We start from the raw sequence: 16,489 nt of genomic DNA on the forward strand, positions 1-16,489 counted from the left end.
GCTGGTCAGCTCCTAATACCAATGTCTTGGATACTCCAATAGCCATAATTCCAGACCTTGCCCTATCACTTATTAAACAGGATTTATATGGCGCCAACATATTACGCAGTGCTGTACATTAAATAGGGGTTGCAAATGACAGACAGTGACACAGGAGGAGGAGAGGACCCTGGCCCGAAGAGCTTACAATCTTAAGATGTGCTCCAACATTTTGTCATACCCCGCTGACAGTTATAGGGAAAGGTTAGATAGGTGCTCCTATACCCAGGTGACAAAAGTTACTGTGTGGCCCTGGCACTAGAAAGAACATTTGACCTGCCAGCGTAGCAATAAACGAATCGGCTTTCGTCAAGATAAATGTCAGGTTCTAGCTGTGAATTTTTAGCCACGTTTAGTTGCCTGGCTCCTGGGAGTTCCTGCAAGAAAACAGTTATTTAAATCTCCAAAACAAAGCCTCTCGCGGGACTTCCATCCTTAAAGCCGGCACATTTCTATCATCACAAATTGGCCTTGAGAATCCAAGTATTCAAAACATCTTCTGCAAACTCCAATTTCATATTTCTCAGTTCTGATTCCTTGCATTGAATGATATAATGAAATATCTTGGGCTGCAAAACTAGAATTCTATTATTCTAGCTTGCATGTATGGGCAGGGTCCACTCCTCTTCTTGTGTCATTGTCTATCATTTGCAACCCCTTTTTAATGTACAGCGCTGTGTAATATGTTGGTGCTACATAAAACATGTTTAATAATTGCATTCCCATAATGGACATGTCAGAACTAGTACTGATGCAGCAAGCGGCTGAGATCCCTAAATTGCACGGCCACGCAGACTACGACACAAGCAATGCTCTGTCCCCGTCTAATTATCCTCCGGCATTGTCACACGTCATCCCAATGGAGATGACAAGTAGGTTGCATGACACATATAGCAAAGTCATGTTCTGCTATTGTCACCATCAGGAAACCGAACCTTCCTATATCACAGCTGCCCTAATAAATGGAACAGAATTGAGGAATGGGGGGAGCACAGATCCACATAGAAATAGCAAGGAGATGTGTGCAGTGCAGCTCCTCAGATACAGCTTTCCTCCCAGAGGAAAGAATACTCTACTTCCGCTTTTATGTATCGCCCGCAACCCTTCCCAATTTCTGTAATTGGTGAATCAACTTTGGGGTGCTCTGTAAGTCACGTTGAATTATTTTGGTGCAAGTAAGAAAGAATCCCCACATGCATGTAAATGGAAAGTCATCTGGACAGGACAATGAAAGCAATATCCGGTTTTGGAAATAAAAGTATTGAATAAAAGGGGTTCTTACCCGGGGGTATCCATATCGGAACCAAATGCTGGGGGTATAGGACTGGATTTCTGGGTACTGGTATTTTATTTAATGTATTAATTTATACTTGGGTACAATATTAAATCTGAAATCAAAGTTGAGAAATCAATATCAGATGACCCGCGAGTAGCTTTGTCTGTAACTGTACCCCAATTCCATGCTTTGATTGCACAAAAACAGCAGCAAATATCTCACAAGATTAGTGAAAGTCTAGGTTATGTGGTCGAGATCTTGAAAACACTTTCACGTTTAGGTTTATTTTCTTCTTTTGTAATACTCTACTGTAAGAACTAAATGATTGGTTTATAATCTGAAACAGGTGAATCAAAGTTTGATGAAAAATAGTTGTAGCTGTTTGTATAGTTTGACTTGCTTTTTGTAAATAAATATAATAAAGTTATCAATGCCTATAATTTTATTTCACTTCATTTCTTCCTAGGTATCTATATCTAAAGTACAGTAAAAATTCAAGCTGTTGATATATTTGAAAGTCATACTGGCAACTAAATGGTGATGATTATTTCGACAGTCAAGTAAAGGGGGTATGGGACCATATTGGACAATCCATTGGGGATCTGGAGTCATCAATTGGGGATCTGGAGTCATCAAAAGGTTAAGAACCCCTGGTATAAAAAGTATAAAATGAATGGCTGTAGCAACATTCCAGGAATAAGCACGAGACCTAAGATCTTCTCGCAGAAGGTGTAAATGGAAGCAGTCACACTGCAGGCTTATTATCATTCTAGGTGTATATAGGGAGATGGTGGCATGTGACAGCCCTCAGGTCACTGTGCACGAAATGGCTTGGAGAACAAAAGCTCAGGAGCGCAGCGTGTATGGGGGAAGGGAGCACAGGAGGAGGAGGACGGTGGCGGTATGGATATAGGCAGGAAATATAAATGGGGACATTCGTCGCATTTCATAGCAAAAGCATAGACGTGAAGGGCCTGCGTCCCGATGCTGGGGATGATAAAAGCACATGCAGCGAAGAGGTGGGGGCTTTCCCCATGTCTGACAACCCCCCTACCGCCCACACTGCACACGCAGCTCCACCAGGGGGAGGGCTAAGGGGGCTAAGCTTTTGTTTCTTTAGGACAGGACAGTTAATGGCTGCTTTACTTTTCCAGTTTGACAAGATGGCAGCACCCCAAACATATTGACTCCAGCTGTACCTGAAAGCAGCCGGACTTTCAGAGGTATAAAGCAGAGCACCTCGTGCCTCCTCCTACAGCTGGATTACATGCATCAACCAACCAAGCCATGCACACATGAAAGGCACGGTTTTGGCAAGGAGAATACAATAACAAAGATTATATAGGACAATACAATCAGGATTTATTCAGGCCATGTGTAAGGGTAATGATCAGAACCTCATTGCCCATGTGACCCCGCACGAGTCTTTTCATCCATATGGAACAAGTCTATGGATAGAGGTACAAGGGCTCAGGTCACAAGGTGAGTCTGATAGCTCAAAATATACAAATTCTGGAACTTTTATCATTGCTCAGTAGCCACATAAACAGTAATAAATCTTACCAGGCCTCCCACATGACCACAGCCAGCTTGTCGTACTACAACCCCCCCCCCCCCCCATATTGTGTGAGATCACCCCCACCTCCTAGATTGTAAGCTCTTCAGGGCAGGGTTCTCTCCTCCTTCTGTGTCACTGTCTGTCATTTGCAACCCATTTGCCCCCATTTATTGTACAGTGCTGCATAATATGTTGGCGCTATATAAATCCTGTTTGATATTAATCAATTATTGTTCAATAACCATAATGGGGAGGCCTGGTTACTACTGAAAATGCCAAGGGCCTGGCTCGAAGTAATCACTCACATGAGCATATAACAATAACAAAACATTGTTTTTATGTTAATGCTAAATGTTTGCACTATACAAATACCGTTTATTAAAAATCATTAATAATATTAATGACACTACGTTAAAACACATCTGCACAAAATAGCAAATGAATACTTTGATGCTTTTTCAGTCTCTGGCATATGTATGCCATTCATAAACCCAAACTTTTCTTGCTGCATGCTTGTTCCAGTTCAGAGACTTAAGGTGCGTACACACTTCCAATTTTTATCGTTCCAATCGAACGACGAGCGATCGTTTGGGCAAAAAATCGTTCGTAAAAATGTAACCAACGACGCCGATGAACGAGGAAAGTCGCTGGAAACGAACGACCGGCGGATCGGACGACGATCGTTGAACATCGTTCGTGTGTACGGTCGTTCGTTGATCGTCCATGTTCAGAGCATGCGTGATGAACGAACGTCCGTTCACTTTCCTGTCGTGCACATAGTTCCTCTATCGCTTAAACGATCGTATCTATTGTGTGTACAATATCTACGAACGATCGTGTCGTTACCTCTATGTGCAGTATCGGTGCTATACGATCGTTCATATATATCGTGCAGGAACGTTCGTCGTTCGTTTTCCGACGATAATAATTGGAAGTGTGTACGTAGCTTTAGAAGATGCCACAGACCACCAGAAAAGTAGAAGAGTCAGCAATGACGGCAAACTTTTAAGATAAAAAAGTAATTGAAAGTGCTGCATCAATGTAATTCCCCTCGATAGGATTTCCTGGGACTACTATATGGTAGTGTAATCACAACACGTGTGCTTATAATAAATTCTTATATGAAAAGGAAGATGTTCACATGCCTTGATACATTATATGGACATATTGATACAAAAGGTTATACTTTTTAGGAGTGTAACCAGTGTTCATTCAGAGGTTGCTGGTGGGGCAATGTGTAACCCCAAATTGACACCAACAAGCTTTTTGGCTATGCAAGAGGAATTCTTCCCAATGATGCACTGAGGATATAATAATTATAGAAAAGTTGCCTGAAGACCTGAAAGTCATTTTAATGGTTCCCCTATATGAAACAGGTTGAGAAAAGCTGCTCCATATGGTACAATACACTGAACATGTGGGCAGCATGGTGGCTGAATGGTTAGCACACCTTTGCAGTGCTGGGTCCCAGGTTCAAACCTCGGCCAGGACTATCTGCATGGAGTTTGTATGTTCTCCCCGTGTTTGCATGGGTTTCCTACCACATTCCAAAAACATGCAGTTAGGTCATTGGTTTCCCGTCAAAGTTGTAATAAAGACATATGACTATGTTAGGGACATTAGACTGAGACACAGACCTTGTACAACGCTGCGTAATAGGTCGGCGCTATAGAAATACTGTGTGTGTGTGGTAGGACTGGCTTAAAGGATCCCTGCCCCCTGCCAGGTTGAAGGATGAGGGTGCCAAGGTGAGTATGTATTGGATTATGAAGAAAATACAATTTCTGAGGAATATAAACATAGATATAACTATTTCCATAGATCAATGCCATCCAGCTCTGGCATACAATGCTTGTAAAATACAAAGCTGGGTTTAATTTACCAGAAAAGCATTGCATTTTATCTAGAAAAAAAAAAATCAAACATGCAAATATGAAGTCAGACACCGTGTGAAGAGGAACTACCTAATTTAGAAGGAAAATTCTGCAACATAAGCAGGTGCATTGCGACTTCAATACTGGATCCACCTATCAGCCGGGTATGGGCACCGCAATATAATAACCATGAAAGCCATAAACACTACAGAAGAAATGTCAGGACATTGCCAACTACTTTAGTTGACCTTCAGCCTTTTATAGTTGTATCGGCTTCTCGCCTGGTCTAAAATTGCTAAAACAAGTGCATTAGAAGCTGAAGCAAGGTGACAATAGTCGGCCTCATTTCATGGCTGGAGGACGTGCAGCGCCATCTTGTTTTTTTCTCCTCTATCCTGACAGTCCCTGTTCCTACACAGGCTTTACTGTTTTCAGTAAGCTATGTACAGCACCCACCAGCTACTATCTTCCTGCAATGTAGAGAAGCACAGAGACCTAGTGATAAGGCTAATATAGGATACGTTTTATTTTTTTTTATTACTCTGATGAGGGAGAATGAAGAAACCAGGGGAGGCAAAATACATACAGACTGAGCTTTAACACATATACAGGGAATTTTATTTTGATAGCTGGACTAGGACTAACACAAATAACTAATTCATGGCTGGTGGAAAAATTACATACCTCCCATCAAATCTTCATTATACCCACATAAAACTCTGTATTCATACAGAACAATGTCAATCAATCTCATCATCATTCATGAAATGTCAAACAAAAGGAAGGTAACAAGCTCTGAATTTAAAACATGGCTGAAGGTGGAACTACAGCCCCACAATTGGCGATCAGGCAGGTTTTTATTGCAGAAAGAGACCGGTGATGTCCCTTCTGCAATAAGGGTTCTTACCTGCCTGATTGCTGCCAGGGACGCCCCGAAATCCTGACTTCCCTTGCATGCCCCGGGAACAAACTCCAGAGCACCTATGTGGGAGTTTTGTCACCCGATCCAGCCAACAAAGCTGGCCAAAGATTTTCTTCCTGAAAACAAGGACAACGATGGCTGCAATGAAATGAGGACAGGTGAGTATTGCAGGTTTAGTTCCTGCTTATAACAGGGATAGGGGTGAGATATTTGGTGATAAAGTGTAGATTCACTATAAAAATAATCACCATAATAAGCTGGCTGTATCTCATAACAGTGTTAAAAAAAAGACAACAATAATTAAAAACTTTTGTAACAGTCTAATGCTTTATATTTATCTCAATTCTTTCCCGACGCGTTTCACAGACAAAGGCTGCTTGCTTTGGAGATTAGATTTAGATCTAAACATATACATAGTACAAATATACAATACAAAATTAATAAATTAATTTTGTCTGCATTTAAAGTCCCAATTTGGTGTTTAGTATGCTTATGTGTAAATTAGGTCTGTAAATTGATGCAAACGTGTGGCACACGTAATGTCTTTTTAGTAGTTTTTAGTTTATAATAGTTTTTATCTACTTTTATTACTGGGTAAACATGCCACCGGTTCAAACAGCCACCAAATCATTATAGCATGACCTATCTGTCCCTAAGAAGTTTTTTTTTTGTCTTCAGTTTTACTAGTGACATTGGAATTTATAAAAAGTCCTTATACTTCTTCTGTGAGAAATGTACATACCTGTCCTCGTAGGAGGCCCACATACTGAAGCCATAGGACTATCGTGGCCGCCTGGAAACTAGCATTTTCTAAAGTGACCAGGAATGAGCCCACATATGCATGTCAATAAAGAACTGACATAAGGATAAAAGATGCGGCATTACAGCAAGTTGCTGGTAATGATCGTTCGTGATTGTTTCTAGTGATAGGAGAACAAACAAGCTCTACACTCTTCACTGTTCTATGGAGAAGAGAGGGGGGAGGACGAGCAAGTGGCACCCCGCTGTGTCCTCCTCGCTTTAGTCGTTCATTGATCAGCTAGAACAGATTGAGGAAAGACGTTGGGAGACTGCTGTACATGTTAGATTTTCAACCAAACTATCACAAATGTTTTCCTCGGACAATCTAGCTTTACACGTGCAAGACACCTTTCCAGCCCTACTTTTATATCAGCCAAAATGGCACCATAAGGAGCTCCAAAAGGTTGTTAGGGGTTCACCGAGCAATTTGTGACTCAGGTCAGGTGACCAATGAGGTTTTTGGCCATCTGAAAGGGTGACCTTCTTCCTACTGACCACCACACTGTGTGTACTGTGAGCTGTGTGTGTATATATATATATATATATATATAGTAATTATAGAAGGGGTTCCCCTGTTTTAAAGGTCAAGATCTAAAGCATATCTCAATATCTGCCAGTTTATAGACGAGGTGATCGCCTTTGATTTCTTTTCTCACCCCAATAACACATTTCCTTTCCTAGGTCAGCAGTAACAATACTCCAAATAAAAAGAATTGTAACCAAGTTGCTCCCCTGACTCTATACTACAAACACCAGGCCTTCTCATCTCCATTACATAGATAGGTGTTCTGTAGTTCACAGAAGAAAACTGCTGGCGAGTGTTTATAATATCAGACACTGGAATTCCGATATCAATAGGTATTTTCTGTGCTTGCTGAAAAAAAAGTACAAAACAAATGCAGTCACCACATCTGAGGATTAGTAAACTGTACACCTATGTTCTTAGATTCAGAAATCCTTTATTTCAGACTGCCGGCCAGATTTAATAAAGCTCTCCAAGGCTGGAAAGAAAACACTTTCATCAGTGAACCTGAGTAATCCAGCAAACCTGGAATGGACCCGGTCCAGGATTAAAAACATTTGCTGACAAATAGCAAATGACTTAAGAAATCTACTCCAAGTTTGCTGGATCTCCCAGGTTCACTGATGAAAGTTAAAGTTATTAAATCAGACCCTATGTGTCCAGAAGCATGCAGCAAAGCCAAGGGCTACCTATTATTGTTAAACAGAATTTCTTTAGTACCAACATATTATGTAGCGCTGTACATTAAAAAGGGGTTGCAAATGACAGACAGATACGGACTGGAGGAGGAAAAGGACCCTGTCCTGAAAAGCTTACAGTCTAGGAGGTAGGGGACTGATGATCTTGCAAGTTGGATCAGCGTTCGATCAAATTTTCAGAACTATATTAAGTGATTTTGGGAAGGGCTGATAAGTGCCCATTGGGTCTAAGGACCAGTATGTTTGAAGTAGCCCAATGCCATGAATGCATTACTATCGCCAAAGCTCCAAAGAATTCATTTCAGCAGAACATACCTTAGCAAAATCTCTCAATACTGATGAAAGAAAACTGGATGATAACATTGGGGTGACCAAAGGGAATCTGTGCTGCTATGTATATTAAATATAAAAGCCTACAAAAGGATAAGCAGACCTCACCGGCAGAGAAACTAAAAGAAGCTGTATATCTGCAGGATCATGTTGCCTGACCTTAGCAGAAGTATGCTGCATTATAGCAGGAGCCAAACCACCAAATGCATCAATGCTGTGACCAATGATCAGCAGTGTCATGTGACAAGCTAAATTTGTTTATGGTCAGATACTGCATAGATAATAGTCCTAAGGAAAAGGAGAAGCAAGCATTGCTCATGGAAATTGGAGTATTTTTCCAAAATAGGACTACAATGCCATCTTTATTCCTGGGCCTAGTCTGTGTACAATGAAGCGACCGGTGCAGGAGGGAGACGTATGTGCCAGTGTTAAAGTTCCAGACTGATAGGTCTATGGAAGAAAGACTGAACCTTCCTTTCAACTTTGTTTAGGAGAAAACAAAAAAACTCATCGGAGCTGTTCTTTAGGATGTTTTTAAACAACCAACCACCTCCGTCTTACTACTTCATTGCTATGCAACAAATGGATACTACAGGTCGCTTCCTGCTACTGTGCATGGCAAGAGAGCAATACTAAAGGTTTCTATGATCAGGCCAGTCAGTGGTCTCCCCAGCCTCTTTTAGTTGGGTGCACCACCCGGCACTTTTCAGTAACAACCCGGCTGTTTTTGGGTGGCTACTGAAGAGTTGGGTCACAATACAGGGGCTGCCACCCACCTACAAATAAATTACCACCATTGTTGCGGGTTATTATCACAGAAAGACAGTCGATGTCCCTGCTGCAATATTCTGTTTTACCAGCCTGATCATCCTAGGACAAAGCTGAGCAGTACATGCACAGTTTGTGAATGAATGAACACCTGTGCACATAAATGTTTTTGTGTACTGCAAGGCCTCAGAGAAGGCTGACCTCTCCTGATTCTGAGGACAAAATCTCCCACCCATTCCATATTATTCTGGATCCATTCCTGGGAATGGGGTGGAATGATTCAAAATACACGGGGATGGGTACAGACTGTTCCTACTCCTACTTCTCTGCTCATGGTTAACGGCATCTCTGTCCGTCTGTCTGGATGAAGGTCAACTGACAAATGTTTCAGTATTCCATTATACTTGTTAAAACCTTCTTTTTTTTTTTTAAACTCTCAAACGCATACTATAATCATAGCAGACCTGAGGAGAGGAGACAGAAGTGCAGGTGACACCTCAAGCAGCAAATACAAATTACAATTTATACGTGAAAAGGTAAAGCTACGATACTGCAAATCAAAGAGACAACTCTACGTTGTTCGTTCTTCGAGCTACCTCAAAACCTCAGCAACACCCCTGGTATGAAAAAATGGAAACAAATGTACAAATTTTAGTACTCGTCCAACCAAAATTCCTACCTTGGTGAAGGCCGCTGTTCAACATGACTTCAATTTCACCATCGCTGCCCGGAGAGGAAGGTCCAAGACCAGAGGCCATTTTTGAAAAATCAAATGGCCCAAAGACGTAGAGGATATGATCCGAGGAATGCTGGAGGGGTCACTGTCTGTCACAGGAGAGGAGGCTGCAAAGAAACCAAAATGAGAAGTTAAACACAAAGTAATCGTAAAAGAGGACAGCACAAGATACAAAAAGTCATTTGGTTTTTGCATTTAAAATCTGACTTATTACCCCAGCACTGAAATGCAATGAAGTATTATAGAGATTAAGACATTAGACCAATGCAATGTTTTCCCCAGAATGTCTTTTAGGCCGGGTGCGAAGAAGCTGTAGGTTGGTGTCAGTCCCTGTATTATTACACAGTATTTATATAGCGCCATGATATTACCCAGCGCTGTACAAAGTCCATAGTCATGTCACTAGATGTCCCTCTAAGGAGCTCACAATCTAATGTCCCTACCATAGTCATATGTAGTCTAAGGTCAATTTAGAGGGAAGCAAATTGACCTAACTGCATGATTTTTGGGATGTGGGAGCCCACGCAGACATGGGGAGAACCTGTAAACTCCATGCAGATAATGTCCTGGCTGAGATCCAAACCTGGGACCTAGTGCTGCCAAGGTTGGATTGCCAATCACTGAGCCACCGTGCTGCCCGATATTGTGACCCAACTCTTCAGTAATCACCCAAAAACAGCCAGGTGGTTACTGAAAAGTGCCGGGTGGTGCGCCCAGCTAAAAAGGACTGGTGAGAATACTGCAATGTATTTGTTAAGAGTGCCCGCAACATATGGGAACCAGAGGACTTGTGTTGATTTTCTTTCAACTACTTTACAAGGGAAAATATGTACAGGCAATAGTAGAGGCAATGGTAGCCTGTACATTCATGGGCTCAACATAACAGCTGTGGGTAAATTATTCACAAGCACCGATTTTATTTTACATTTAAACACCAATTTCATTTTCTTCAACTCCTGCTTGTGTGCAGATAAATTAGACACATGGATGGCAAAAGCTGGCATTTCCCAGGTGTTCCTCCATTCATGGCCCATTATACTAATTTGTTCAGCGTTGCCCTACAAATGGGCTGCAATGTTGGCCTGGATCATGCTCAGACATTACCAAAATATGCCGCACCCACCGGGAAGAAATGCAAATGATTTCACCAAAGAAAATGAAAAACAGCAGCTGATGCTCATTAAAGCATCCTGGGCTTGGACATCAGGGCAAACGTATAATGCGGCTCAGTGTTAATGGGATCCTTATGGGATCCAGGTGCAAGGAATACAAGATCAAGGCTGCATGCCTTACTGTGGCTGATGGGTTTGGCTTATTATATATCTCAGATTGTAAGCTCTTCAGGGCAGCCCTTCACTTCCTGTGTCATTGTTTGTATCATTTGCAACCTCTTAAGTAATATGTTGAGGATATATACGGTATGTTATCATTATGATACTTCCCAATATCTGCAAAGTACCTACAACACTTCTGAATTCCCCAAGTTTGCCTCAAACTTCTCAACCTATCAGGAAGAGCTCAATACATTTCCCATGCAAAAACAAAACTGCCCTGGGTGGGGGCAAAAACCATTTGGAACAGTGGCACATCTATGAATGAAGCTTAGTACGCAGCCAATTTTGGGTTTGATCGGCCAATCAGAAGTCCCGAAATAATGCGATAGGACGACACAACTTTTGTCCCTCGGACATTTACCAATAGATCTGATCAGCATCCAAAACAACTATGATCGGTCAGCTGCCAGATTCCTTGGTGTCCTAAGTCCATAAAAGATCTCTTTCTTAATTCACTGGAGAAATCGATTGCGAATGTCACAAAAGATGCGAGGAACGTCACGACCAACAACAAAACCCCCCATGTAAATAAATGCCTATAGGCGAAGGCTAAAGTTCAGATCGGTGCCGCCGTGGAGGACGCAAAAACGCTGCTACTAGTGGCTGATCCATGAAATGCAGCTTCCGGAGCCCTTTGTCAGGGCCATTGCAGCTGAGCTCTGATGTGATAGGCCGGCTGGGATTATTAGTGAGCCAGAACCAGGCCATACAATAGCCAGAGCACACGCAGCCTAGGTGAGCGCTCGGCAAAGGAATCGCACAACTTAATATAAAAAAAAAGGGAATCTACGGGAGTTTAACATCACATGGGATTCATTTCTAGACTCTGTATATAAGCAGAAGTCACCGGGTCTGGTGGGTGTTTTGGTTTATTTCCAAAAAGAAAAAGTTTTTGGCAGCTGCTTGAATTAACCCCGCGATGTGCAAATGGAGGAGGGGGGCAGCAAAGGACGGGGGAGGCAGTAAAGGACGGGGCCCCCACATGTGCCAGGGACAGATCTACACAGCACAATGATACAACACACTGACAAGACAAGATATAAATACATGTATTATATATATATATATATATATATAGATATATATGTGTGTCCTTTCATGAATACATACAACAATCTCTCTATATAATTATATATATTCCAAACTTTTCTTCCATTATGCAGCACATGTTTTTTATTGGCTGCTACAATTCTGTGCAGATAATAATATATATTTATATTACACACATATATATATATATATATATATATATATTATCACATCTCCCACACACATGCACCCCCTCTCTTGTCTCACTTTGCTCTGCCCCCTCTCTTGTGTCCCTATGAGGGCCCAGCAGTGCTCGGTGTTGCTGGCACACACAGGCAGATCATTGTCCTCCTCTGTGGGCGCCTTGTCCACATTGCGGCTCCCCCCCACGCACACTCCTGCCCCCCCTTCTCCTTTCCCGGTTCATTTCTCCGGTCACGCCTCCCCCCCTCACCTCAGGCCGGTGTGTCCAGGCTCCAGCTGTGCCGCGCACGGTCTCTACTCCCGCTCCTTCTCTCCTGTACACCGGCAGTGATGGTGAAGAACCCGCCCCTTCCCTCCTTCCGCCCCGTCACCCTGGCAACCAGTGCGTTGCCCTAGAGATAGGCGGCCGGACATCCCATAATAACCTAAGGGAGCTTGCTATCCCATAATACCAACACCCCCCCTCCCTTTTCTCCCTCTCCTCCCCCTCAGACATCCCATAATAAGCCCCAGGAGTCTACCATCCCATAATAGTCTCTCCCTCACACATACAGCCCCTTAGTAACATGAAGGGAGCTCTGACATCCCATAATAATCACAGACATCCCATAATAGGCTGACATCCCATAATAGGCACCACAGCCAGGCATCCCATAATAATCTGAGGGAGATTGACATCCCATAATAATCATCCAGACATCCCATAATAACTTGTAAGGGAGCCTGACATCCCATAATATGCATGCTCCTGACATCCCATAATATGCCTTGTCTGTCACAGCACCTCACACAGTGCCAGGTGTCCCTCAATGCCAGAGCTCAGCGTGGGCACTAAGTGGTCCCATTGCCTGTCATAGAGCTCTGTAGCATCCTTTGTTGGCCCCTGACATACCTGAGGGCTCCTCTCCTCAACCCTATCCCTTTGTGGTAACCAGGGCATAGAAACCTATTACAGAACTTTTATATCCCATAGGAAAAAAGGGCGGGCCTGACGTCCCACAGACCTCTCATGAGGTAACCTGACTCATTTATTTGCCCCAGATACCCCTGACATAGTCCGTTACCCTACCTTTTCCCCTCCCGAAGATGTCCTCCTCCTTCACGAACCCTCTAGGGACGACTTCCTTCAGGACAAAGGGCTTTCTATGTAGGCCCTATGAGGTCTATGAGGGCCAAGGTACGGTACGTTCAAAGCTGCAAGGTAGGTTGTTAAAAAAAATGGAGGATCGCTGGTGCTTACGGTATGTGTGGCCCTTCCAGGCCCGTCAGTAGCTGTCGACCTACAGGTAGGTGTTTGTATTCTTCACTTACGGAAACATACCATGGGTTGTAACCTGGCTGGTATTCTTGTAAAATTGTCCTGGTTGCCAATCGTATCCAAAAAACACCATTATGCCAGTAATTGCCCCAGCAACCCAAAACATACCCCCCCCCCATTGCCCTATCACGTATTAGCTCATCATGGTAGATAGCACAGCTTCTAAGGTGGGCCAGGACATAGCCTGCTGCTGAATAAAGTTTAATAAAGTGGATAAATTCAACATTTTCACTTTATATAAAAAGGGTAGACAACACTTCTATATACAATAATATTATTTCAATATTATTAATAATAAAAAGGATTTATATAGCGCCAACATATTACACAGCGCTGTACATTAAATAGGGGTTGCAAATGACAGACAGATACAGACAATGACACAGGAGGAGGAGAGGACTCTGCCCCGAAGAGCTTACAATCTAAGGGGTAGGGGAAGTATCACACAATAGGATGGGAGATTTGTAGTTTGAGTTCTCTTTTAATTGAGCAGAAAGTAGGAGCAAGCCGAATAGGACAGGGGAGACTGTTCCAGAGAATAGGGCCAGCTTTAGAAAAGTCTTGTAGCCGTGCAATAACACAGTGGCGAACAAGACATGATGAGAGCACACGGCAGAAGGGGCATTTTACCTCCTAGGTGAAGAAGATGCCAATCTCATGCATGCACGTCGCCCAATCTTGCACTGTGCAGGCGACGAAGAAAGAAGACCGGAAAAGAAGACTGAAGATGGCAGCGCCCGGTGATTTTTTGTTTTTAGTTTAGTTCCACTTTAACTCAACATTTTCTCTTTACATAAAAGGGTAGACAACCCTTATATGTAAAGGAAAAATAATTTATTTTTTATTTATTTTTTTCATTAGGTATTTATTTAAAAAAAAAAGAGTGCAGCACCTCCCCTTTCTGTCTTGATCGCTTAGGCTCCCTTGAATGTCATACATTCCGAGGGGCTCTTGGCCTCTTTCTTTATGTTTTTCTTTAATGGAAGAAAAAAATTGTCGATCTCACGCATGCAATGTGAGATCAGCAAGCTTTTTTTCCCCATCTACGTCACCCGATCTCGCACCTTTTTAAAGGTAAGTGTTTTTTTTTTTTATTATGGGTTTAGTTCCACTTTAGGTTTTGAATTTGAGTTGCTTCTTTTATCATTCCCACTGATGTGTATATAGACAAATTCAGTTCCAAAGTCAAAAAGTTCAACAATGCTGCAACTATACTACAGGTCAATCGACTGGCGCATAGGGGGTTGGGTTGCTTTTGTTCACCTCAAGTGGGTTTTCTATCCCAATACAAGTCTATGATTATGCAAATTCAGAAGGAGGCCAACTGCAGCCCAATGAATTGTAATTGAACATAAGAACATCTTAAACCAACGCCATCGACAGGAACCCAAAGCCTATTGGCACAGGGCCCAAAGGTCTAAGGAAATGGACCATGTAGGTTGGCTAAAGCTACGTACACACTTCCAATTATTATCGTTGGTAAACGAACGACGAACGATCCTGCACGATATCTGCGAACGATCGTATAGCACCGATCCTGTACATACAGATAACGACACGATCGTTCGCAGATATTGTACACACGATAGATGCGATCGTTTGAACGATACAGGAAGTGACGTGCATCACAGGAAGTGAGCGAACGTTCGTTCAACGCGCATGCTCAGACCATGGACGATCAATGAATGACCGTACACACGATAGATGGTCAACGATCGTCGTCCAATCCGATCCGCCGGTCCGGTCGTTCATTTCCAACGACTATCCTCGTTCGTCGGCGTCGTTGGTTACTTTTTTTACTAACGATTTTTGCCCAATCGATCGTTCGTCGTTCATTTCCAACGATAAAAATTGGAAGTGTGTACGCAGCTTTAGAGCAGTGGTCGCCAACCAGTGGTCTGCAAATTTGGACAGTGGTCCACAGGGAAATTTGGACATTATGTGCAATTTTTATGTTTTATTAATAATAAAACAAAAATAATATTCCAATAAAGTCTTACATTCTGAATGACAATTTTCGCCTTAATATTGCACTAAATTCATGACCTGTACTAGAGGCGCAGCGTAACGTCAGTGTAGTATTAGGTTGTATGAGGCGACTGTTACCAAGCCGTACGCTTCAGTATTGTTTCCACCATTACAACAGTCACCCCGCTCCGCCAATACCGATTCTCATCCGATTGTTTTATTTTATTTGTGTATTTCTCAGGTGATCCTTTAGGTAAGTATGACCTAACTGTATTTTCTTTAACTAATATATTTAATGGCATCAAATAGTTTGACTTTGATAACTATCATTTCTTGTTTGGTTCTAGATTTGGAATGAAATAAAACTATGAGTGAGAAAAAGCAAATGAATATTTTGCATTTTTTTAGTAATACCAAAGATAATGCAAGTAATGATAATAGTAACAATAGTAATACTTCCCTTAACCGTGAGCTGATCAATGAATCAGAGCCGCCACAGTCCTCGTCAGGCACCATTGGGAAGATCATTATTTTACAAATGTATTTATCTTTTCAAAAAAAATCATATTATTGCTCCGCAGGATTTAAAATTATGAATTTAGTGGTCCATGAGGTCTGAAAGGTTGGCGAACGCTGGTTTAAAGAACCCCCAACACCAACGTTCTTCAAAAGATTTCAGAAGAGACCCCAACCTCTGATACTTTCACAGGACAAACCAATCAGGACGATCAACTGTTTATACGTGACGTGATGGGTTGTATGTTCACACTTTCCAAGGAACTTTTGGCCAACATCCTTCTCAAGAATTCCCAGTCCGGGAAATTGTTGTACATCATTATTGCTTACTTTGATGTTTGACCATAACCGAGGTCTTCAGGGGTCATCAAAATACCCCGGAGAAAAAAATGATGGAAGACTGATGGAGACACCTTGGTTAGGTCCCAATTGGTGTAAGAGAAAATTGGTCCCAAAGTTTGGGAGTTTTGATCCCCTTTCAATGCCATTTCCAGTTGTCTTCTCTGCGTGGCTTAACTTGTGCGAAGATCTTGTGCCTGGCATACAGCTCTCTTCTCCTCTGTACACCTGGGGGGATCCTAGGCCTCCCGATAAT

At 42.3% G+C, this 16,489-nt stretch overlaps 1 protein-coding gene across 2 annotated transcripts in view; it reads right to left on the reverse strand.

Moving 5' to 3' along the window:
- The window catches only part of CHD4 (chromodomain helicase DNA binding protein 4), a 32,636-nt gene extending 20,159 nt beyond the window's left edge, over positions 1-12,477 (reverse strand). For both annotated transcript variants that reach the window (XM_072425065.1, XM_072425064.1), the window contains exons 1-2: positions 12,343-12,477; positions 9,469-9,632 (exon numbers count right to left, since the gene is read on the reverse strand). In XM_072425065.1, the coding sequence (XP_072281166.1) occupies positions 9,469-9,547 (79 nt within the window). In that variant the 5' untranslated portion in view covers positions 9,548-9,632; positions 12,343-12,477. The remainder of the gene's footprint in view (positions 1-9,468; positions 9,633-12,342) is intronic.
- Between the last annotated feature and the right edge of the window lie 4,012 nt (positions 12,478-16,489).

Source organism: Pyxicephalus adspersus, chromosome 10 (genome assembly GCF_032062135.1).
Source record: "Pyxicephalus adspersus chromosome 10, UCB_Pads_2.0, whole genome shotgun sequence".
Classification (NCBI taxonomy): Eukaryota; Metazoa; Chordata; class Amphibia; order Anura; family Pyxicephalidae; genus Pyxicephalus; species Pyxicephalus adspersus.